This window comes from Anguilla rostrata, chromosome 15 (genome assembly GCF_018555375.3).
Source record: "Anguilla rostrata isolate EN2019 chromosome 15, ASM1855537v3, whole genome shotgun sequence".
Taxonomy (NCBI): domain Eukaryota; kingdom Metazoa; phylum Chordata; class Actinopteri; order Anguilliformes; family Anguillidae; genus Anguilla; species Anguilla rostrata.
In genome coordinates, this window is record NC_057947.1 from 20,909,822 (window position 1) to 20,934,423 (window position 24,602).

At 48.0% G+C, this 24,602-nt stretch overlaps 1 protein-coding gene across 5 annotated transcripts in view; it reads left to right on the top strand.

Moving 5' to 3' along the window:
* Window positions 1-24,602, top strand: part of LOC135240391 (nck-associated protein 5-like) — a 186,524-nt gene that overhangs the window by 51,019 nt on the left and 110,903 nt on the right. For 4 of the 5 annotated variants that reach the window (XR_010325670.1, XM_064309802.1, XM_064309801.1 and 1 more), the window contains one exon: window positions 3,627-3,704. Coding sequence is in view for 3 of the 5 variants with exons in the window: in XM_064309802.1 (XP_064165872.1) it covers window positions 3,627-3,704 (78 nt within the window). In the remaining 2 variants the exon portion in view is untranslated. Of the gene's footprint in view, window positions 1-3,626; window positions 3,705-15,409; window positions 15,989-24,602 lie in introns of those variants that run through there. The other variant, XM_064309803.1, reaches the window with a different exon arrangement.

Below are 24,602 nucleotides of genomic sequence, written 5' to 3' on the forward strand. Positions count from 1 at the left end.
AGGGCTAGTACTGTCTGTTTAGACATACTATTTTGTATGCATCTGAAAAAAGTCCAGCTCTAATAACCCTAAGATGTTTGAGAAACCTGAAAGGCTATCTTTTCATGGTCATGAACAGGTCAGTGAGTTTGTTTTCTTGGCTGAGCTATCGATCGCTGTTCGGTGCTGTACACTGAGATTTGGCAACCTTTCCGCACCCTTAATGGTCACCCGGCATGCCTTTGCCTGGCACCCCAGCGGGTGCCCTGGGCCCATCGCCATGCTCAGGTGGCACAAGGGGTGATTCTGGGTGGGTGGGCTTGGAGCAGCGGGTAAATGGGCTAATTGGCTGAGCATCAACAGTGGGAGAGATGCACCGCCCCAAATCTGGGGGTGTGGTCTTCGTGTAGGACATGGTCCAGAGGCGAAGAAGGGGGAGGGGGTTATTCACACTGCCTGTAGAAGGCATGAGTCAAAATGCATATTGCATGTTCGGCAAGCGCTGATGTGCCATGGCCTTTCCTCTGTCAGAACGGGCTGTGATTGTGTGCTGTAAACATTACATTACCGGTACTTAACAGTCTTATCCAGAGTGACTGCACAACTCTTGTAATATGCAAATGGCTATGTAGTATACTGAAGCAATTTAGGTTTAGTACCTTGCTCAAGGATAAAAGGGCAGTGTCCTGCCTGGGAATTGAACCTGCAGCCTTTAGGTTATGAGTCCAGTTCTTTACGCAGTATACTACACCACAGCTGTTACTAATGGGTAAGGAACTGGGTTTGGATGCAGGTTCTACTTTGTATTCAGTACTTGATACATAAGCTACCGTAGATAGGCTAATTACAATAAATGTACATTTGTTAACGTGGTCGATTTCCTGTTATTGATTTAATCTTTTCATCTGTGTCACTCCGCCAAGTCCCTTTTTCCATCGTCCTTTCTCAGTGGAGGGTTTTTACTCACCTCATTCATTTGATTCTCTGAAAACCCTGACCGTCTCCACCACCCCCTTATGTTTTGACATTTCATTTATTTGTTTACTCCAGAAATGTCACCGCTGGCCGTGTGAAGGGATGACCCCGGGGGCGGGGGTCTGAGCCGGTGCATCCCTGTCACTCTTCCTCTTCCTTGCTGCCACTGCCGCTTTCCTTGAGAGAGAAAATTGGTCTGGATTGTCAGGACATGGCACTACCTTGTGAAATGACATTTGTTCAAGAAAAAAAGTCTGCTCAGCCCTGCCCTCTTCACCCAATAAATGCATAAATACATTTTTATTTTATTTCTACAGGTTTTTTTTGCCACATGTTTCTTTGGGCAGAAGAACAAACAGTCAAAAGAAACCCTGATGATACTTGATACTAAGCACAAATTATTATTTCTAGGGTACCAGGTTGTCTGTAATGGCTTTTTGTCCCCTATTACCTTGGCTGTGTTGGATGTACAGTGGCAAATATGCATTTGGGATAAAAGCTGTATCTCTCAGTGAAAATAAGATGGAGAAGTGCTGCGAGGCTCTTATGATTTGAATAGCTCTGCCCGGTCGCAGACACGTCGGCGGGAATCGGGGAGCCGGGCCGGCGCTTGCTCGTTTCGCGTGCCCCGCCGTCTCCGCGCTCTATAAATATCCCGCGAGGTCTCTGTCGTCTCCTGTCAGCCGCACACTCCGAGTCGCTCTTGTAATGCGCCTTTTCTGTTCCCCCCCTTGAGTGATTTCTCTGATCTGCGGTTGCAAAGAGGGAGCTTACTGGCTCTAACAGCAGTTAGTGGGGGCTCCTCAGCCGCCTCCTCGCTTTTTAGTGTTCAAAGTGCGCCTTGTTACACCTTCACCAATGAGACACCGAGCCGAAATTCCGTTTATCGTATTACGCGAGGCGCGACGAACTAGGCGGCGTGCGAGTATCGCATGTGCAAACGTCCCTGCAGATTTAAACGCTGTGAAATCCCAGGGAGGACAAGATTTCTATCCGGTGGAAGAAGATAAGCAAGCAAAGCACGCATCATTACCACCCCCTTTAACCGAAAATTTGTTGTAGCTTGCATTTTTCTCCGTGAAGTCACATACATAAATATACGTCTGGCGACATTACAGACGCTCCACAGGAGATGAAATATTCAAATACACAAGTGTTTTCTCTGAATGTATTCTTGGCAGTTGTATGAAATCCAGACACCATGATGCAAGATTTGGCTGCTTTCGCACAGAAGGGCAAGAAATGTGTTTTTGTTTAAGACCGTGATGCATCATCAGCTAAAACATATTTGTGCTAAAAGCCTCAATTGCTGGTGTATGGATTTCATAGGTCTTTATTAATCCAGTCACAATAATATAGCCTCTGGGAATGAGGAACTGGGATATGATGAGCGGCTCATTTCTCTGTTCAAATGAGTCCTACATTAAACTATACCTGTGCAGGGCAAAACAAATTGGCATGTGGCATTCATGGACTTGACATATACAATGTGCTAAATGCGACTTGGTAAACATGATGCCAGTCCGGTCTGTCATCAGTCTTCATCGACCAAGAAAGGGCCTGTCAGTTGTTTGCATCCGACCGTTTGTTTGCATCCGACCGTTTGTTTGCATTCGGCTGTTTGTTTCCATTCAGCTATTTTCTTGCATTTGGCCATTTGTTTGCATTTGCCGTTTGTTTGCATTAGTCTGTTTGTTTGCTTTCAGCGGACGTTCGCCTGCCCAAAAGACCGCCCACGCATCTCCCGTCGCTGTCTGGAAGCAGCCAGAGTAACAGCTGCTGGAATGAAATATTTAATTGTTTTCCCCGTGTCGTCGCAGGGGCGAACCGTTACAGAGCGAGTCATTAGGCAGACAGGGCAACCCGAATAAGCGGAGCATCTGTTTGGCTTCCTGGCTCTCCGAGGCCATTCGTTTCATCTTCTGCAGCAGCGCAGTGGGAGAGGGAGACTGTGTTCCCTCTCTGTGCGGAACAGCCCGGAACAGCTGGCCCCTGCTTGGCAACCTACGGGTGCCTTCGGCCTTCTTTCCACACCGCTTTCCAATGGAAAGAGAAATCTCGTTTTAATTCATCTCATCCTTGTAGGAAGCACGCTAACTACATGCTTAAGCACTCCGTGCACTTGGTAGCCTTGTTTTAAGGAAATAAAGTTTAACCAATAAAATGCCGCAAATATGCTCAAACGATGAATAAAGAAGTGAAGAACTGTTTCGCACTCGTGTTTTCATGTCCGCACTTATTTTCAGATTGCCTCTGTTGGGGGTCCGCGGTCCCGTTCCAGCAAAATCATTCCAGCATGCTGTTTTCTTTTTTTTTAAGTCCCTGTAAATTATTAGCTAAACAACCTTGAGCCACAAGGTTGGTTGGGCAAATCTAGCCTTAATTGCGACAAGCAATTGGTCAGGACTGAGCATAAATCACAGCATTGAGGCTCTCAGGTCTTACTGCGCCCCACTGGCTTTCCATCACTGTAAATCTAGGCAGGCAGAGAAGGCGAGGCTCTCTAAGCCCGGCTCATAAGCCTGAGTGAGTTTCCTGCACAACCATCGCCCCTCTGCAGGGAGGAAAAGTGCGATGCTAAGTGGAAAATTAGTTGTATGATTAATACATGTTATTGAAATCTGCTAATGATAGCGCTTCTGTGTTTTTTTTTTTTTTTTCCTTCTCTGCAGGAGTATATGGATTCTAATAAATGCATCGAGGAGTTGCTCAAACAGCTGGAGGAGGAAAGGCGTAACGTTCGAAGGCAAGTGGCAGCTCTCGAGCAGGTTTACTGCATGGCTTGTTTTTTGTTACAAGGAAGTGCAATTCATTTGGGACAAAAGCATGCCAAGAGACGGCAGTTCACTTCTTGACTCAGAAATTAAAGCAAATCCCAGATTTATAGATTCTTGTTCACCAATTTTGTGCCTGAGATTAAAATCCATTGGTGAATAATTTAGTTTGTTTTGGTTTTGTTCATTTGGTTTCTTGCGCAAGCTAAGAAACCATGAATTAAGACATGTATATAGTGGACTTTTTAGTATCAGACTCTTCTGTAGCTTTTGATATAGTAAGAGGGTCAGGAAATAATAAATGGGAATGAGGACATATGTATGGTATCTGGTGTGAGTACAGTTTACTGGGCAGGGAGACAATGAAAAATATTTGGCAAAGAATTGTATTGTGACCAGAAATTTTACCACTGGGGAATTTCTCATGGAACTTTCTCCATTTGAAAAGATAAAATAGAAAGGGACAAAAGTCCAGGGTGGAGATTGCCCTGATGAGAGATTCATGACCCTGGCCCGTAGTGAATCCGATGCTCTCTCAAACCATAAAGCGCTGCATTGTCCTGGGGAAGGAGGCCATTTTTTAAACTTCACCCCCATTATATCTGAGTTTACATTTCAATGGGGCTGTGGTCCCTCCATCCACGGCCAATTTTCCCCCTCACTGGACAGTGAGGCCCGAGAGTGAGAGTCTGCGTATGTGTGTGTGTGTGTGTGTGTGTGTGTGTGTACCTGTGTGTGTGCGTGTATTTGCATGTTTGTGTGTGTGTGTGTGTGTGCGTAATTGTGTGTGTGTCTGTGTGTCTGTGAGTGTGTGTAAAGGCACACAAAGGTAGGTGTGCTGGCAGAGTCGGGAAGTGGCATGTAAGAGTGCTGCCGTCTCTCTTCCCTTGTCCCATGGAAAAGCCCTTTCCTCTCCCACACCCAGAGTGACCCTGCAGCCCCGCGGTGCCCGCCCTGCCCCCCACGCTGTGAACAGGACCTCATCCACATCTCGGGCTGCCGTTTGCAAACCATGAACTTGCACGCTCCCAGAGAGGCTTAGAGTGGTTGCAGTAGCTTTTGGCTCACTTAGCAGCTTATCTTAAATGTTGGAGGAATAGTTAACTTTCAGAATGTGTTTGATATTTGTCAAAACAGTCGACATTCGTTAGACAGCGCATTCAGTTTTCATCACTTTCAGAACCGAGATTTATGCAGATATTTAGAAAAATAAACATTCAAGCACACATCACACAAGTAAGGACTGAATTTTTACTGTAAATATCTGCAGTGTATTTTGTCATGTACTACACTATGATTCACTTGAAGCCTCCATTATTTTTATTATTTTGAAGTTATATAAATCCAGCACCAAATAAAACAGTTTTATTTCAATGTAAGGATGGGGATAGAGATCTAACACAATCTTATTGCAGTGTTTTGTTTGAAACTGATAGGAAAGGTTTTTTTATTTTATTTTATTTATTTTCTATCGATTCACTGGAAATCAAGTGGGAAGGCAAAGCAATTGCTAAAGTACTTTAAAAAGCCGAAGTGTTTGATTAGAACAGTGGTTGTCCGGCGGTCAGTGACTGTGACGGTCTATTAGGAGAGTGGCAGGGAAATCGGGACTGTGTGACCTTTCACCCCAATAATGAACCCAGGGACGCTGTACATTAAGGAATTTTATTCATTGTCACTCTGTAGCCCACTCTTACTGAAATAACCTTGCATATCTGGAATTCCTGGAACTGATTTTGGTATTATTCAGGGTCAGCTTGTCTGCGCTCTCAAAGGCTTCTTAACCTTGTCCCAGAGGTCTGTTCCCTAGCATTAGAGAGGACGGTGAGGGAGCCTCAGCATATCTGTGCTGTGGAATGTGCGCTGGTCCCGCCTCTGCCCTTCAGAGAGCTGATAACCAGCCCGGCTGCCAGGGACCAATGACAGCAGCCACAGCAATGCTACACTAAAGATATAATTACATTAATAACCCGTACGATGTCATAGAAAAAGTATGACTTTTACAGTGTGTGCATGTGTGTGCGCTCAACCCTTATATGAACACTGTGAAATAATAGCCCAATTGTTAGACCATATTTTGTGCTAATGTATTTATTATTATTTTTGTCAGCAGCATATACAGTACATGGGCACTATGGTATTCAGGTGATATTTCATTTATGGTTTTGCTGATCTATGTGTGTGTGTGTGTGTGTGTGTGTGTGTTTGGGTGCCTATCTAACAGATCACATTCAGTGCACTCTCAGCCTGCAGTGGGACAGATGTTCTCATAGATCATATCAGGGGTGGCTATCGCTGTTTGGTTGCTGTGGTGATTGGAGACCACCTCAGTCTCTCCCCGCTGGGGTCGCTCGATTCCACACCTGACAATGACAGATTACCCCCCAAATGTACTTTTGTCTGGCTCAGGATGTGATGAAGCCCTTTTCTCAGGCGTATGGAGAGACGCCTCTGAGGTCCTCGCTCACAGGGGATTAGTGCCTTCCTCCAGGGATGTGAAACACATCTGAAATGAAGCGATGCACTCCATCATAATGAGAAAGGGAAACACTCAGATACACACACACACGCATGCACACACCCATATAAGGTGCAATATGCAATACGTTCTTTAATTTAGACACATGTCTAATAATAATCATTTAAAATGGGGTTAAAAGCAAAGCCCAAGATTTCTAAGTATATGTCTAATCTATGCAGTTCTCCATTTTGGGAACAAAACCGTTTAATTTTTGAATGAAAATTCAATGTAAGATTATTGGAATATACAGTAATGTCTTCTGAACAATCAGAGCCTAGCACTGAATTATGAAATTGAATAGGCAAGATTAATTTTATACAAGTAGCACGAAAGACAATAGCAAATGAGCTCATGAATCAAACTCGAACTTGAACTAGCACAAAAGGGTAAACTGTCACAAAGACGTTGACCTCTGTTTTCTTCTGCCTTTTGTGGAGCGTTTAATGAAAACTCTAATTCTGTGTGAAGATGATGAGCTACTGGGTTGGTACCACACCTCTGCCTCTTCCAATGGTCTTTCTTCAAACAGCCAATCAAAATGTAGGATTGAGCCCTGTTTTTGAGTCAGAGCCCGGCCTTAGATCCTGGGTGCGATGCTGCTTTCTGACAGCTCACCTGGAGACTAATCCCATAACACAGTGGTACTGCTGGCCCAAACGCAGCTGTGCTCTGGGCCTTGGTGCCAGCCTATTAGCAGCTAACATTCACCTCACAGGTCATTGTGCTGACAGTCTGGAATTGCAACGTTTACTGCTGTGATACACTTGCAATGAGTCTAAGCGGGGGGGGGGACTAGCGCCCTCCCCAAATGAGTTACACTTCCAATGTTACCCCAGTCACCGAGACTCCAAACTTGGCAGGTACCTCTTGACAGGGGACCAGTTAATGTCAGTCTCACAACGTTTATAAGGCTATAAGTATCCATTTATGGCTAATAATTTGTAAACTGTGCAGCTAATAGGAAATTGAGCGGTTCTGTCCCACTGCTAATGGAGGAGTAGCAAGGTCCTACTAGTGGCTCTGGCTGAGCCAGACTAGTTTACAAATGAATGGGACTGTGCTCTATATGAGGCATAGAATGCTACTATTGTATGCTCTATCTTCTGTGCTTCAGTCGATTGGGTGTGTCTTGCTATGTGAGGAGAAAATAAAAGTAAATACTTTTATGCGTAAAGAATAATATTTTGTCCCAGGGCTGTGGGGGAAAGCTTTTAAGACACTTTCCTGGTTTCTGTGCAGAAGCTGGGCCCGGTGCTTAAATGAAAGGTAAACACTGGTGCGTACAGCCCTGGATTGTGCTCTCTGTTTTGGCCAGGGCTCTATTTTACGCGGCGAACTCCTTGCCCTCCCGAGGCTAGCACCGTAGCTGACGGACGCGGGGCGGGGTTTCTACGGGAACATATGGATGCTTTCGGTCGCTAAGTAGCGTGACAGAGGAGGAGAGGGGCCGTCCACTCGTTCTGAATGGCAGCTGTGTCGGATGGATGGAAATGCCTGTAGTTTGAAGCAGCGCACGGGTGTGTGTGCGCGTGTGTGTGTGTGTGTGTGCACATGTCCTGCAGTGTGTGGGCTCTGTGCAGTGACAGAGCTGACCTTGGTAAGGGCCTGGAATGACATGGCTGCCTGGGAATTGCTTGGCTCGGGCTTTGGTTTGGGGTTGAGCCAGGCTCACCTGTGCCCCACAACAGATGGTGCAGGGCAGTGTGGGGTGACGGGGTGGAGGAGGCACAGGGTATGGCCTCTGTCTGGCCCCAGGAGCGGAGCCCCCGGGATGGGAGGGGTGAAGGAGAGTTACTCAGGATGAGGTAGAGCTGCCACCTCTGGCCTTGCCTGTGATTCTGTGCTTGCTGCTTCATAGGAGGAATAGTTTTTTTGTCTTAATTCCTCACTGGGGTTCAAATTAAAATATTAATTTCAGAGTATAAATCATTCAGAGTAGGTGGGATGGGTGTTTATGTGTGTGTGTTTGGGTGCATGTGCACGTATACTCAATGTTATGTGTCAGTGCTGTGTGCTCATTGTGTTAGTTTAATATGTTAGTGCTGTGTGATCACACAGTGTTAGTTTAATGTGTCAGTGCTGTGTGCTCATAGTGTAACTGTAATATGTTAGTGCTTTGTGATCACAGTGTTAGTTTAATGTGTCAGTGCTGTTTGCTCAGTTTTAGTTTAGTGTGTCAGTGCTGTTTGCTCAGTTTTAGTTTAATGTGTCAGTGCTGTTTGCTCAGTTTTAGTTGCATGTGTCAGTGCTGTTTGTGCAAGGATGAAGCCTCAGTGATGCTTCTGTGCTTTCATCGTTCTTTTTTGAAAGGCTCAGCTGTGGGGGTGGGGGTAGCCTAATCCCTTTTTTGATGATGGAGATAGGTTTGAGGCCGCAGGAGATACAGTCCCGTCCGGGTGAAGGCCACGCGTTTCATAGCTTTAATGGGATAAGATGACCGCTCTCTAATTCCATAATTTGATAAGGCTAAGCTCTGCTGAGACCTAATACCTTCAATTGTATATTTATGAGCCGTCCCGAGAGAGGGACGAGTAGATAGAGAGAGAGAGAGAGAGGAGTGGAGAGAGAGAGAAAGGAGTGTAGAGGGAGAGCGAGAGGGAGGAGTGGAGAGAGAGAGAGAAAGAGAGAGAGGAGTTGATAGAGAGAGAGGAGTGGCGAGAGAGAAAGAAGTGGAACGAGAGAGAGAGAGATAGATAGAGTTGAGTTGAAGGAGATTTGGTATTTATAATCCATTGATTAAAAAAATCCATTTGCTGGATGAGTTGGGATGTGCAATAAATATTCATTCCAGTTATTTCTGAATAGCTCTTGATGCTTTTTTGAAGTTCCATTGAGAAGGATGATCTCTTTTAGCATAAGAACAAAGTGCTCTCTCTTGAGGTTTTTGAACACTGTTTATTCCGCACCACAATGGGGCTGAGGAGGAGCGTGGCATTTCTGTGATGAACAGAAGAGGATTCATGCAGGTCTCGCATGTGTTGCGCTCCGACACAGAGCCCAACACCCAACGCCTGACAACATTGAATGGGGAATACCGGGTACTCATAACCGGGAGGTTGCCAGTTTGAATCTTGAGGTAGTGCTGCATGGTGCTGTACATGAGCAGCATTGCTTAGTGTATCCCCTTGTATTCATGGGTTTTAAGCCAGTCTGGCTAAATACATCTAATAGTAACATAAATCATGAAATGTTTCTCATTCGATGCACCTGCACAAACATGCCTTTTATTCTGAGCAGAAAGGGGGAAAAAGGTTTTGCGATCGTATAGCAAATCATGTTGTACACAATATTTCCTGGTGATTTATGAAATATGGGATTCATTTTGAGTTGGAAAGTCACCAAAAATGTTGGGGTCTGGTGAATTTGCCTTACGAAGCCCAGCTAATGAAGCGGCGAGCTATATAAGGAGCGTCTAGACCCCGTCTCATTTCTGTGCATTCCTTCTGCCTCCCTGTAAATAAACGTCTTTTACACCGGCCTCAGATGGGCTGACGGGACCGCTCGGGGCAGCCGTTAAATCCCCGGGGCATCGGCCAGGCGGATTCCGAGGCCCCGTGCCACCCGACCCCTGCCCGAAGCGCGTAAATCTCCGGGATTAAGGACCTGGCGACGGCGACGCCCGCTCCCCTCCTCAGCTCTCTCCTCGTTTGGCCTCCTGCGTGTTTTAATTCCCAGAATTCCGCCGTTCCGTCCCGGCGTTCCCAGAGTCAGCAGATTCCTGACGGGGGAGCGCGTGCCGCAGGAACGCCACCTGGGTTCCGCGGGGACGTCTGGGGCCGAGGCCCGGGTCCAGACCTCATAACCACCGGTTACGGTTAGGGATTTATTCATGTTGTATTTTATGTGTCTTTATAAGGAATATGTTCAGTATCGTGGTCACATTTTTATTTATATACATGCAAATGATTTTGCACTGCAGTTGATAAGTACTGTTATGGAAAATTACTGTTAGTGCCAGTACTGCGTATCAGTATGATAATAGCGTGTATGTGTCTATGTGTCTGCTTGGATGTGCAGGTTTTAGCTATGTGACCTGGCAAACATCAGATGTGGTCATATTATAAATGACTGCATTAGTTTAATCACAAACACCATTACACCAAGTACCTCACGCAATCATACATATTTTATCATAAATATTTTACCACCCCTAAATCTGAATCATAATCTATGAGGGCGCACTCTGTGAATACCCAGTCTTGCAGCGGGTCTTTAATTAATTGACGTGCGTCACACTCGGGCCCCCAGTCGTTTCGGTTTGCAGGGTGAGCGCCTTCATGCGCCCATCGCTCACTGCCCCCGGCCGCGCGGGGAAACGGGCGCACCCCGCGGCGCACCTGTGATGGAGCGCCTCTTAGCCCCAGCGCCGCGGCGGATTTATGGACCCTGCCGGTCCCACTTAGCGCGCGCCGCCCTTTTCACGGCGCTCGGGAGAGGAGGGGGAGGTTAATCCGGCGGGTTAATGAAGCCTTTTATCGGTGCGTCCTCAAGGTCGCCGCTTATTTAATGTTTGGGCTGCCGCGCGCCGGAGCGGACGTGCCGTTTGAGCGCGCTCCCTGCGCCCCGCTCGGGTTCAGCACCGCACGGGCTCCTCTGTCACACGCGCTAAAATGCACTCGTGGTGTGGTGCCCAAGTCAGCCATCTTGGCTCCTCTTTTATACTATTTTTCATTGGCAGTACTCTGGCATTAAATTTCTCATGGCAAAATGAAATCCGGTTTATATAAACATAAAAACATCTCATGGTCAAAAGCGGAGGAGTATTATTACATCATCAGTTTTGTTCAGGTCAGAAAATCAGTGTTTTATACATTTTCCTCACCACAGGAGGAGATAGAGACCTGCTTTTTGATCGATTATATGGGTATAATGTGAATTATGTTAAACATCACCTTTGCCCAGCAGGCCCCAACCCCCCACCCCCAAAAAAAAAAATAAAAAACCAGCAGGGCCCCAGGAAATTGCCTGTGTTCCCTAATAGCTAAACACACCCCTTACAATTAAATGCAGCGAGTGTAACACTTGCATTTATTTGAAAGCCAAAGCTGAGGATAGGTGTTTATTGAATACAGGGTTATAAGAGCGACATTCACTTATTTCATATTCCCAGGGGGGCTCAGTGTTGTGAAAGCACAGTGCACATTGTGTACTACATGGACTATGTTTGGTTCACCTTCTGTGTGACCTTCCGTGATGGGACTCTGTGAGAAGTGTACTGTGAGCCCCTCTTTTAGGATGCAAGGCAAAGTCTGAACAGGTGTGTTTGCAGTCAGTTTGGGAAAGATGAGAGCGATCTCTCTTTCCACACCTCCGAATGTTATGACTGTGCGCCTTAATCGCAAAAATCTGGTGTTTACCACAATCTGTTCCACCTCTGTAATCTCATCCGTGGTATTCCAAACACAGGATTTGGCTCCGATTTTGAAGTAATGTAAAAACAACGTTTTGTTGCCTGTTTATGTTTTTTTTTTTTTTTTTCCCTTGCCGCTGTTGTACACTTGAGGGTTTAAATTTAGCATCATGGGTGATTGCTGGCGTTCCTGAGGTGTGCACGTCTTTTTCAAAAAGACTTAAAAACAAGGGGAAGCAGACCGTTAAAAAATCCACCGGGCCGGATGTCAGCTCTTTTGTGTTCCGTGAAGCTCATGATAGTTTTCAGTGTCTTGCCTGTGGGTTGCCTTAACAATCTTGAAAACATCTCTCAGTTTGAGATCTAGGAAGAGATCTATAACCAATCCTGGCTTTTACATACGCGGGCAAAAGTCAGAGGTGACTAAATTTGAACCGTTAAGTTTGCATTATTATAAACCGCTCCGGTTTCCTGTGTCTGGACTTTAAAGGAGCAGTGTGGGAAGCTCGGGTTATCGCTGTGTTTCACAGGGTGAAATGAACGACCGCGGGGGTGTTTGACTAGAACGCCGTTTTATTGGTCCATTGGAAAGGAATCAAATGCTCTGTTAATTTGCGGATTTATTTCGGTCTCTGCGCCTCTCCCCAGTGGTTGGTATCCCAGAGGCGGATCCTCAGGGGGCGTGGCCCAGGACCATCATCCCCTGGGCGCAACGCAGCATGACAGGCCTGCATTGTGACACGCGGCAGCGTCCTCCGCACTCCTCGGGGGGTGTATAATTGCATTAGCTCGTGGGGCCAGAGATCACACGGCGACCGGGGGGCGAGTCCGCGCGCGGTTCCAGAAAGATCCGCGGGAAGGGGAATCTCCGGCGGGGCTGGCTGACCTTGCGCCCCAAATTCTCCACGGCAACCGTAATCCCAACGGCACCCACCGCGCCGCGCGGAGACGCCCGGGGGACGGCGGAGCGGATGCTTTTAGTCACCTTGCAGTCACCTTTTCGCAGGATGGTGGTCCTATAAAAGAAGGTGACAATGAGTTAACTAAAAATGTCTCATGCGAATGACACCAGCCCCTCGGGGGAGTGTTATATACAGAGCCTGCCGTAAATTCTGTTCTGTTTACTACCACATGTCACATCGGTGCTATTTTTTATTGGAAGGTGCCAGCACTCCCTGGTACATTCACCGTTCCTGTTTTGATTCATTTTGAGTTTTATATCTTGGCCTGTACACTATCCCTGTGTTTTTGTCTGTCAGGCCTTTCCACTTGTAACTGTGAGATGCTCGTTGTCTTTTTGTATATAGTAATATAGTAATGATTGTCGTAGTAGAAGGAGGTCTAGTAAAGCCAACTAGGGCCCAGTGCCTTTCACAGAAGGCACACCAGTACTGGCACACAGGGTGCCAGGCAGACACTGGAGAACTTGTTTGATTTTTCTTTGGTGCCCCTCTGTGTTTAACAGCAGTGTTAACGGAGGGGAACTGATATCGCAATCTGATTGGTTTAGAGCTGAGGGCAGGGTACAGGGTCCCCGTCCTCCGGCTCTCCCCCCGTCCTCCGGCTCTCCCCCCACGCTGCCCTCTGAAACTCGCGCAGTACTGATGTGGAGCGCAGGGCCTGCAGTGGTCTTTGGAGGGCCGCACACCCCGCTCCATTTCAGCTGTAAAATATGAGCCGCGGCGCGGAGCTGGAGCCACCGTCAGAGCTGCCCGATCCGCGCCGTTTGAAAGCACCGTCACCCGTGTCCTTTGACGGCGCGGCTCTCTATGAGATGCCATGAAAAAAACAGCCAAAGTAAACACAGCGAGGCTAAGATGGCAAGGTCGTCGTGTGCGTGCGGTTTTTTTGTCAGACGTGATTTAAACATGAAGAAACGCACAGGGCCGTTGGTACGGTCGGATCTGAGGAACTTCAGCCAGTGAAAATGGCTGCCTGTACATATTCTATTTCCATTCCTCACCTGTGCTCAAAGCGTCCAAACTTTGGTGTCTTTAATGTTTCTGTGCTTTGTTCCCTCTGGCTCAAAGAGTACTTTTTCAGAGAGCCTTCGTCCTTCCGTGTCTATGCGGCTCAGGGCTAGCAGTGAAATAAAAAGCAAGGCTGAGTCTCCATATTTCTTGATTATGTCAGTAATGTGTCCCGCAAGTCTGGTTTGTGGCACATTGGTATATTTCATCAATATTTAATCTATTTCCTTCAATAGGAAGATGGAAGCTAATTGGGAACCACCTGCTTTGGAAATCAAATTAGTCTCACCCCCGATTATTGATTGTGGCACAAAGCAGCTGCATTTATGTTTAATTTAACTTTTCAGTGTAGTGAAGCAGACACATGCCTAACATTTCACTTTCAAGAGAGTTTTCTAGCTCCCAAGTCTAGATGGGGAGGTGCTTTAAAAACCAAGAAGACGTTGAAATAATTGTTTGATTGATTGTTGGACTGTTAATATCTACTTTATTTGCAAGCATGTGAAAATGATAAAATGTTAGACTTTTCCACTAATGGAAAAACAAAGTACGAAAAAACCATGGAATCAATCAACAAAGCTCCTGAAGCAAAGTAAAAAAAAAAAAACAGTTTTGGGTAACTCATTTCTAGTTATCTCCACATTACCACAGGGGAAGCCCCTTCCCTTCCACCTCTCCCTGGCCTCTCCCTGCAGAATGACTAATGTGATTAGAGTAATTGTTTATTTAGTACATTAGCGCTGTGATTGGGTAGGCTGAGGCTGGGGGGAAAGGCTCTCTTTTTGAACCCAGGGTCTCCGTATCCTGGAGCCATTTATAGCCCCCTTTCACCTCTCTGCTACACGCCCCCTTTTCATGGTGGCCCTCTTTGGGGGGAGACAATAGGCAGATCCCCCCCCGACACACACACATACACACACTCTCTCTCTCACACACATACACACACTCTCTCTCTCACATACACACACACACTCTCTCTCACACATACTCCATCTCTCTCTACACACATCTCTCTCTCTCACATACACACACACACATCCCATCTACTCTTCACACACGCACCTAAAACACACACACCACACACACACACACACGCACACACACACATGCACACACATTCTCTCTCTGTCACACATGCACATACACACATTCTCTCTCTCTGTCACAAACACATGCACACTCGCACACACATACATACACACACATTCTTTCTCTCTCTCTGTCACACACACACACACACCACACGCACTTCTCGCTGTCGGCTAGGTCTCTTCTCAGCAGCATTCTGATTGTGATATCAGCAACTAAAGCTACCTCTGCCCTCCCTACACACACACACACACGCGCACACACACATGCACACACATTCTCTCTCTGTCACACATGCACACATGCACATACACACATTCTGTCTGTCACACACACATGCACACTCGCACACACATACATACACACACATTCTTTCTCTCTCTCTGTCACACACACACACACACACACACACACACACACACACACGCAGGGCTCGCAGTCAGGGCTGTCGGCTGGGGTTCCTGCTTGTCAGGAGCGTTCAGTTGAGACTGATTGTGATTGCAGCAGATGGGCTGAAGCTGTGTCGTCCGTCCTGGGCCCTCCCTCCCTTTCCCCCCTCCCATTTCCCCCTCCATCTCCCCCTCCTCTCTCTCTCTCTCTCTCCTACTCTCTCGCCCCACAGTCACCACCCCCCCACCCTCCCTCAGAGAAAAGTGGCACCTTCAAAGCCTGCAGCCCTCCCTCCCTCAACACGTTACACCTCCTCACGGCTGTGAGGGAGAGAGAGGAGAGAGAGAGAGAGAGAGGGAGAGAGAGGGAAAGAGGGAGAGAGAGAGAGGGTAGTCCGTGCGAGAGAGAGAGCGGCACAGAGAGGGGAAGAGGGACAGGGTATACACACAGAGCGCAAGAGAGAGCGAGAGACAGAGTGCTTGCAGAGTCACAGAGAGGGAGGGAGCCAGCGAGAGACAGACAGAGACCGGGTACTTAGCAAGAGAGAGAGAGAAGTCAGAGAGAAAGGCAGGAAGGCAACGAGAGCGAGAGCGAGAGAGAGAGAGAGAGAGAGAGAGAGAGAGAGAGAGCGAGAGCGAGAGCATGTGCATGTGCACAGTGTGAATGAGACACAGACAGGGAGAGAGAGAAAGAGCTTAGAGAGAGAGAGACAGAGAGAGGAAGGGAGAGTGAGAGAAAGTGGCAAAGACAGTGTGAAGCAGACGGAGAAAGGCAGCGTGAGCGGAGAGAGTGGGACGGGACGGAGAGACGAGGTGGGGGGAGAAAGCCTGTTGTGACAGGCTGAGCTGTGTGGACGTTAACTTTATCTGTGGCCGGCCGGGGGATTACCATGCTCGCTGTGTGAAGAGACCCTCCTTCAGGATGGACTGCCCCGGTCTGGGTAAGCGCACGCCGCGGGGGGCGGGGGGTCTGGTTATGGGAATTCGGGGACGCCCTGAGCAGCGGTCCTTCCTGCCTGCTCGCTGCTCGCAGTCGTTCTGTCAGGGCAGGGAGCCTGGTAAAGCCATGTCATTTAAGGGCAGAGGCAGGGGCAGACACGATCCCCTACCCGCTGTTGCTGCCGTGTCGGAGAGGGTGGTAAGGATGGCGCGGGGTTCCAGGGGCGGGATCGGACCCAGCAGCGTGCTGTAGCATGGCTTCTGCAGGAGTCAGCACCCAGCGCCCGTGCGCGTGGAGACCGCTGCTGTCACCTCGCTGACACTCCGAACGAAGCCGTGCCCGAGTGCGGGGTCCGTGCCCGAGTGCGGGTTTTGTTTGCTTCGTGTGCGCACGTGCAGGCGTGAGTTTGCGTGCGTGAGCTCGGCGGGGGGCAGCTTAGGCAGGGCACCCTGCTGCTGAGGGGGAAGGGGGGGGGGGGGGTTTCCAGCCTGGTCCAGTGTTTGCGTCTCCGAGACAGAGCGTTCTCTCCTGAGCTGTGCCATTTCCTCGCTTCCGCGTGAACCGCGCTGTGCGGCTGCCAGCTCCTGTACCCAGCCGCTCCGGGGAGATTACACTCGACAGCCTTTCCTCTGGAGCGCTAGCCGTGTTTCAGAAACGCTTCGCTGAGAGCGCCTGGAAGCCGGCGTCCGTGGCGTCTCAGAGTATCGCTCTCAATGCCACTCATGTATAAAGGTCGTAAACATCGCTCGATGCTTTTCAGGAGTGTCACCGCTAAGGAAGACAGAACCGTAATAACCATGAATACAGAGTGGCTGGACTTCCCTGTAGCGCTGCTTGGGAAAATGCACGCGGTCCATAAGGATTTGCCTGAGTGTGCTACAAGGCGGCAGCTGAGAACTTTTTAAAAATGAAGCTTCTGCTTCTGTTCTTGCACACCTCGGAGAGTTGCGGCGTTTCGCTGACCAACGCCGTCACGTGTAAATGTGTAAGGGGGTGAGGGTGAAGGGGGGGAACCGGGCCACAGCTGTGTTTGAAACACTCCCAAACGGCAGAAGTCTCGCTGTCTGGACGCCTCCGACAGGGTTTGACTTTACAGCTTAACTGCCGTTCATTAGACGAGCCGGGGGAGGGGAGGCGGGGAGCGGGTTATATTTCCTCACGCATGGCTTGAGGGGCAGTTTCCTGGCCATTTAAACTTTTTTTTTAACAAGCAGCGTAACCTCCACGCTGAAGGGGCTGGGGCCTGTGGGCTGCAGACGCATGCAAATGACAGCAGTGCAACAAGGAACAATGGGGCTTTTTAACTCCTCTAAAAGAGTCACCCCAATCACTTACCACAGACACCTGCATTTACTGTGCTTCAGTACAATTCATTAAAAGGTGCATTCAAGTGGTCTATTGCACAAGATCATTTATTTTACCTATTTTAATTCTAATTTTAAAAAAGCAACCAACTTGTGTTTATATTTGTGTTCTTGCGGCACTGTCTGATATTGAGGTCTATACCCTCCGCATTAGAAATTGTGTGCTGGCAATGCCCGGTCTGCTCCAGACAAACCTGATTGGCCATTCCATGTGTAATGAAATGTAACTGCTGCTCTGATCCAATCATTGCTCACCTCTGAATCACAGTGCTCCAGGCTGAGATCTACAGGTAGGGAATGAACACACTTCCAGAGTATTTGACTGTTTGGCACATTGATCACGCCGAGGGTTCCAGCTTTTTGAAAAGAAACCGCTGCCAAAAAATTCTCTACCATTTTTATGGGCTTTCGCCTGCTTTTACTGAACACATCTTGGCCTGAATGTCTGATAGAAGTGTGCAGAATAAGCTCGTAAGGCACAAAGCATGTTCTTTATACATACAAAGAGCCTGGAGACATCTCAAAGAACTTGGAGACAAACCTTTATGTGATAGGTCCACTAAATAGAGAGAAAAGCCGTCCTCATTAGCTCACTGTAAGCATGACCGCCAAAAGCGTTTGAGGGCCTCAGATGTGCTCAGACTGCTGCGTGTGGTCGCTAAGAGAGAGAGTGTGACGAGACGTACCTGAGGCTTAGAGTAAGAGGATTGGAAGAGAAAGGATTTCATGGTGTGGAATTAAAAATGGAAATGTCCATCCGCATCACAGTGGGATTGGAGAAATGTCTGTCTTGGTGGTGTTCCCCCCTCCTCACCCCCCACAGAGCCTGCATACTTCCCCTTTTTATAGAGAAGTTTGGATGCTGGCCTATATTACCAGTGGAATTTGCTGTGCTTTGTGTGTTCATAGCCAGGGGTCAGAGAGTTGATGAAAAGGACATTCAGAGATGTAAATGTACACTGATTTAATAAAAGAAAACCCTGGGATGTTTTGACTGAGACTGCACGTTTGCGGAGAGCGTCAGTCAGGAAATCACGCCCCCGATCGGCCGGCCTCACCTGCGCCCACAGGTAGCGGTCGAGCTGAAAAAATGCAGCGGGGGTTTTTTTTGTACCGTAGCCAAATTCTCATTATTGAGTTTCTTGGGTCAAATACCAACTCAAAAAAAGAAATGCCAGGCATTCCAGAGCCGTTACTGACAGACAGCGTTGACAGGGGGGCAGACAGAGGCTGGGGACGGAGGGCCCGGTCAGAGCCGGGGGTTAAGGAGCTGGGTTAGCACCCTGATGATCGCAGGCTCCACAGCCGAGCGGGGAGGGGGTGGACACTGGAGCTCAGTGCTAATTAGAGCGCTGTGTAACTGGATGAGAATATGCGCTAAGCTAATAAACTGCGTGATGGGGAGCATGGGTAGTCTGTGTGCCAGAGGCTGCCCGTGGGAACCGCTGGCCTGCCCCGCCATTGGCTCGCAGGGGCGGCCGCTCTCCGCGAGGGCCACTGCGTTCCCTGACCCCCAGCCGCATATTTTAGCATTCTTCCCAGAGGAACGGACCCGGGGTCTTTCGCCCCCGTCCCCACAGAAAGACAGGCGGTATTCTGTCCCTCTTCTCCCTGAAGAAAGGGATGATCTAAGCTCCTTTCAACAAAATGAGAGCGGAGAGTCTCTGCTTCTTCCAAAAAAAACTGAGAGGGATGGTCTCGGCCTGTTCCCCAGAAAACAAGAGGGACGGTCCCGGCCTCTTTCAGCAGACTGACAGGGGCAATCTCCGCTTGTGAAAATTTCCTGAGCGCCTCCCTGTCTTTTCCCGCTGGGCCGTTTTAATTAGCCTCGGAGCCGCATCTCCGGGGAGTCTTATCAGCCCCCCCCACCCCCCCCAAACGGCGTTCGGCAGAGAGAGAGGCAGGGGAAACCGGAGTGATCAAACGCCTTGGTGGGGAAGCCAGAGCTAACGCCGTACGCCGCCGCCCGCGCCTCGCCCCGATGGATATCTGCACTTAATTTCGCTCTGCAGATAGCGATCAGGAAGTCCGTCCTCTCTGCCCGCACGCAGGAACCACAGGGCAGCGCGTCGGGTTTAAACTCTCTGCTGCTCAGAGGACATGAGTGCCACTGATAGATTTCAGATGCAGAAAGTGAAGATAGTTGGAGACCATTGTTTTGTTATCCATTTCTACGCCACAAAATTTGAATGACTTCAAAGGGCTGTGAAGAGCAAGCAGGGAGGCACTGCTCTGTTTTCCTCGGGGCTGATTGCGAATGTGACGATAGGGCCGGGACTGCCAGTGCGCTCACTGAAGCCACATCCAAGTTCTGAAGGTGACCCGAAGCTAAAAGTGTTTAAGCGTTTCTCTTTTTTTAACATGCTGAAATGCATTGCCTTTCAACAGCCGAGTCTCCTGCGTTAAACCCTATTACGGTTTCGCCTGGAGTCTCAGATTATCCCTGCCCAATTGTCAGTCAACTGCTGCTATGAAGCCAGCGCCTATTAGTGGTTTCTGTGTCTGGCCCTTTGCCCTGTGTGATTTCACCCGTGTGCAAGCCTTTCTTTTATTCTTCTTTCAAAAATGAAATACTAATTTGTTAATTATTATTTACAAGTTATGGCTTGCTCTGCCAGATGGTTCGAACAATGGATTATTTTTTTCTGTTCAATGCAAAGACACTTTCTTGGGTCTTCCTTATTACATTCAGTGTTGGCCTCACCATTATTATGTTCTTGGCAGTAACCCCTATTCTATGAGACCTACAGAGCTTCCTTTTTTGTACAGGTTGTCAGTTTGTGCAACTCTCCAATACAACTGGGATGAAGTGCCTTACTATAGGGCACCATCGCAGTTCCCCCTCATGGCCATGGACCGTGCACCCTTCTGATTACTCACCAAGATCTGTGTTCCCTACACTGCACCACTGCTCTAGAGAGATGAATTAAAGATTAATAAAGCCTGTGAATATGAATGTTCTTGGATCAAGATCGAAAGTGGATATTGTTTTAAGACACTGACAATATGGGGGTCACAGATTTAGATAAGCACCCTGACATGGGTGCTGATATTTAGTGATACAGCAGGCACTTACTTATTCGATTTTCAAGGAAAGTACACACGAGGCATGTCAAGGCTTCCATGCCTAACACTGCACCATTTTCCCAAAAAGCAATTTCCCAAAAACGTCACAAATGCAGACCTTGCAGTCACTATGTAGCGTTGCTGTTTGAAGGGTATTTGAACTATGCGTTGATCCCTGACTGCGGAAATCTCCTTAGAGAATCACGCGTTTGCGGCAGGAGCATATACTGGATTTATGTTGAGGTTCAAGAGAGAGAGAGTGGACGAGTGTCCGCAAACAAACATAAATCACCCGGCCACCTAAATCTTTAATTGTGGCGTAATTGTGGGAAAAGCGAACAGCCCCTGGCCGCCTTTGGTGCTGCTGTTTGTCTTTGCTGGGAAGACTGTGGCTCTCCTCTCACTGCATGTTGAAACATCGTGTTTGTAACGTTTCCCCAGGGAGACTCCAAACACTGGAGGCCGTGTTTACCGTCTCTCAAATTCTTGAGGTGGAATGTCACCTAGAACACCAAACCGCTTGGCTGGTGCCGTCTAACGGGCCATTCTGCTTGTGTTGGAACGTGAGAGCCAGCAGTGATGGGTAGCCTGCCATTAAATACCCCACAGTGGCTTTGAGAAGGCCTTCTGGAGGACAAAGGTTTCATTTCTCAAGGACAGGAACGATAAGAATTCTACAGAACGTTAGATCTGAGAAGATGCCCTTACCTAAGGCAACAGTACATGTTGTTGACCTCTTGTGCTGCCAGATATTTACTGAAGGTGAGGTCAAGTACCTAGCTCAAGGGAAGAACACTAACAGCTCCATGTCTGCAACCCTAAGGTTGTGACTACACTTGTTTTTTTTGGGGGGGGTGGGGGGGGGTGTTGGTGGCACATCCCTCATGTTTTGCAGAACGCTGTCCCTGGCCCTGGCCCTGTCTTGGTGGCAGCAGCCATATGGCACATCTGGTCCATCATTGTGCACCGGTTTGTGCTCTGGAAGGAATGTTTTTGGACCGCAGTTGAGCGCGGAGGTGAAATGAGCTGGCGAAACCGTGGGCGGGGGGTGGGAATCCGTGTGCACTTAGCGCATTCCACGGCTCGCCGGTTGCAGGTTGCTAGGCTTCTGAATGAAAGAAATCTTTCATAGCGGTTAAAATGCCATCCTGTAATAAAAGATACCTTCTTTAAATACCTCGACTGTTCATTAACCGCAAGCCGCCTTTAAAACACACTCCCCCCTTGAAAAAAGATCTGGTTTTTCGCCATGGAGACGGGGAGCGTGACATGCCTTAATTAAGAGTTTTGCTCAGGAGCGAGTGTAAATTGTATTTCACGTTCTAATCAGGGGGTGTAGGTTCTGTTGAGTTCGTATTTTTGTCCTGCACATTACGAGCAGTGCTACTGAATTTCGAAGGCTGATACAATGAAGTTTGTACACAGTCTTCCTGGCTATTGGTGTGAGTTAAGAATTTGGATTGATTAAACAGGGTCTTGTTACAATAAAGGAATCTTGTTACAGCAAGAAGATTTGGATTGGATGAACGAGGTTTGATTGTAATAAAAAGATTGGAAGTTTAATTTATTTCAAAACCAGCTTTTAAACAAGTTGGGACGATTCATATATGCTCGCGCGCTTGCCAATCTTGATAAGTGAACGATCAGGAACAAGTTTACTAAATAAATACACGCTCTCTGACTCCTCTGCCCGTGGCTCACACACTGTCATCAATGATTTAGGGGGAACGTGACGTGCACCGCCCGCATCCCAGGAATCCTCATCACATTAGCGCCGGTTAATTATTCATGCCCACGCTGCCAGGTATTGTTGTTTGGAAGGAGCTTTTCAGCAGTTTGCTGTGTCGCGGTGCCTTTGTTCCGCTTATCTCTCCTGTCTCCGAGCCCCTCTTTGTTCCCAGCTTGATCAAAGCCAGATCAAAAGAGAAATTCTGTTCCCAAATCGCGGGTTGGCCGCCCGTAGTAAACGTTATTACCGTGACGGCGGTGGCAGGCACCGACAAGTTTGACGAGAGGGATGGAGAGCGCTACACAGTTTCTCTAAGCCTGAAGGATGTGTTTACCTGTGGAGCAGTGGGACGGTTTGGCTAAGAGCAGCCTTAAAATAGTGACAACTTGTCTCATAACATAACATAACATAACAGGCTGTGCCATGTTTAAGTCCATTCAAAGTGCGATTGGGTGACTCTTAGGGCTCAGGTAAGCCTTGAGCTCAGCTGACTTGACCACAGCTCAAAGCTCAGCAGCCCAGTTGGTCCAAAACTTAGGTTTTGAGCTCTTGCTAACCTCATCGCGATTGGCCTACAGTGTTCTGCGGTCAGCTCTCTTGCAGTTCCCCAGCACGTTGCATAGTTTCTGACCTATACACCTCAGAGAGAAAGTAGCGGCACTGTTAGAGGTGGCAGATTAACAAATGGAATGTTTGTCTCATGATTAGCCCAAGATTATTCACCGTGGGTGGAGCAAAAGGAGGCATGCTCCATAGGCGTGGTCAAACTCAGTTTCAGTCGGTACAAACTGACATTGTTGCGCAAGTACAAACAGCACTGTGAATGTCTGGAAATGGCTAGCCATGACCAGACCAGGCAACATCATGCACATGCTCACGTCTGTATGTCTTCCATCATGATGAATAGTTTCCCCTGAGGCTGTCTCAGGGTTGCCATATTGTGTGTAGCTGTAGAAGGCAGCTTCTCCTCTGAGAGGAGTGGAGCCCTCGATGCCCAGATGTGGGTGGAAGTAGCTACCGAAGGTTACCGGTTTCACCCCAGAGAAAATCTGGTCTGCCAGGGCCAGATAGTTTCCATGGCTACTGTCCTTTGCGGTGAAGTAGGACTGGGGGGTTTGGGGGGATGCCGAGAGAGACATTTTTTCTCCTGTCCGTATCTGCTTCCCACACTTACTGGCTCCAGCCCTTGCGTGAGCTGCAACTGTAAATTTCCCCCCATCATCCCAGCACAGCTACGAACTTGCAGTCCGAGCTGGAATGACCTATTTGTGGACTGATGCAGCTCAGTGAATATTCAATCGTACACTGCTCTCTGAGCAGTCTTCGGTTACATGCCTGTAATGGAATAGCGCTGTGTGACTTACCAACCGTACTGCCATTTTCCACAGTGCCTCCCATGGAGGCCCCCATGGATTTATGGCATCCATAAAGGACTCTAATGGCCCTCTAAAGAACAAGTAAAATACCATTTACCTTAAGCTGTTCATTTAAAATCTAAGCATGCTGTGAAACTTTGTTGATATTCTCTGGAAAAAGTCGATAAACGTTTAAAAACGATCCCCAGAGAAAATGTTTGGCCGGACGTTTGGTGGTGGAACTCAACACCGTTTCTAAAATGGTGGGCTTTCCAAACCCTTTCCCTAAACTGTATCTTCTTACTGAGCTATACTCTTCCAGTGCTGGCTAATTTATCTTACCTGACACCTCTAAATTTGCCCTTTGTCCAACTGTCTGCCTAAGACTCTGCAATAGATGATCACCGATGCATTCCCAAGACAGAGCTGATTGGTTTATATGCAGTAACCTCAGTAGCTGCTTTATGCTTGGATGGAGATGTTCCCGGATCAACGGCAGGATTGCAGTAAGCGAACAGTGTACTGGAGCAATGCTCAGCTGGGTGGAAGCTAACTGGAATGAACTGAAAATTAAATGCTATTTAAGGGAATCTCAGCTGGTTCGTCAATGTCTTGTTTTCAGTGAATTGTGTGCATTGAGATATTTACGATTGAAAGAGCACCCTGGAAGATGAATCGTGTTTATAAATTTGATGTAATGTTCTTGTTTTATTTTTAGTCCTGGCTGCATGCTGTTAATAATGTGGAGAACGATAGAAATGGACTGGAGCTCAGAGATGGCAGGAGAAATAAACAGTGATCTGGCATACCTCCATGGCTGAGGCTCATCTGGATAACTGCTCCTTGTGATAGCCGATTGGCCAGCCCTCCGTGGATCGCTGTCACCTTGTTTAAGAAATCACTGTCCCCTTCAGAGGCACAAAACTACACTTGCGCTGTCAAAAAAGGCGTTTGTCACAAACTAAAGGGTCATTTGAGTTCCCTTTTCACTTGATGAAAGATTTGGATGTGTCCCAAGCTGTCAGAAGAGCCCAGGAGTACGCTAAGTAATAATTAGCTCAGATTAAATGAGGAAATGATCAGTAATACGCGTGTGAGCTG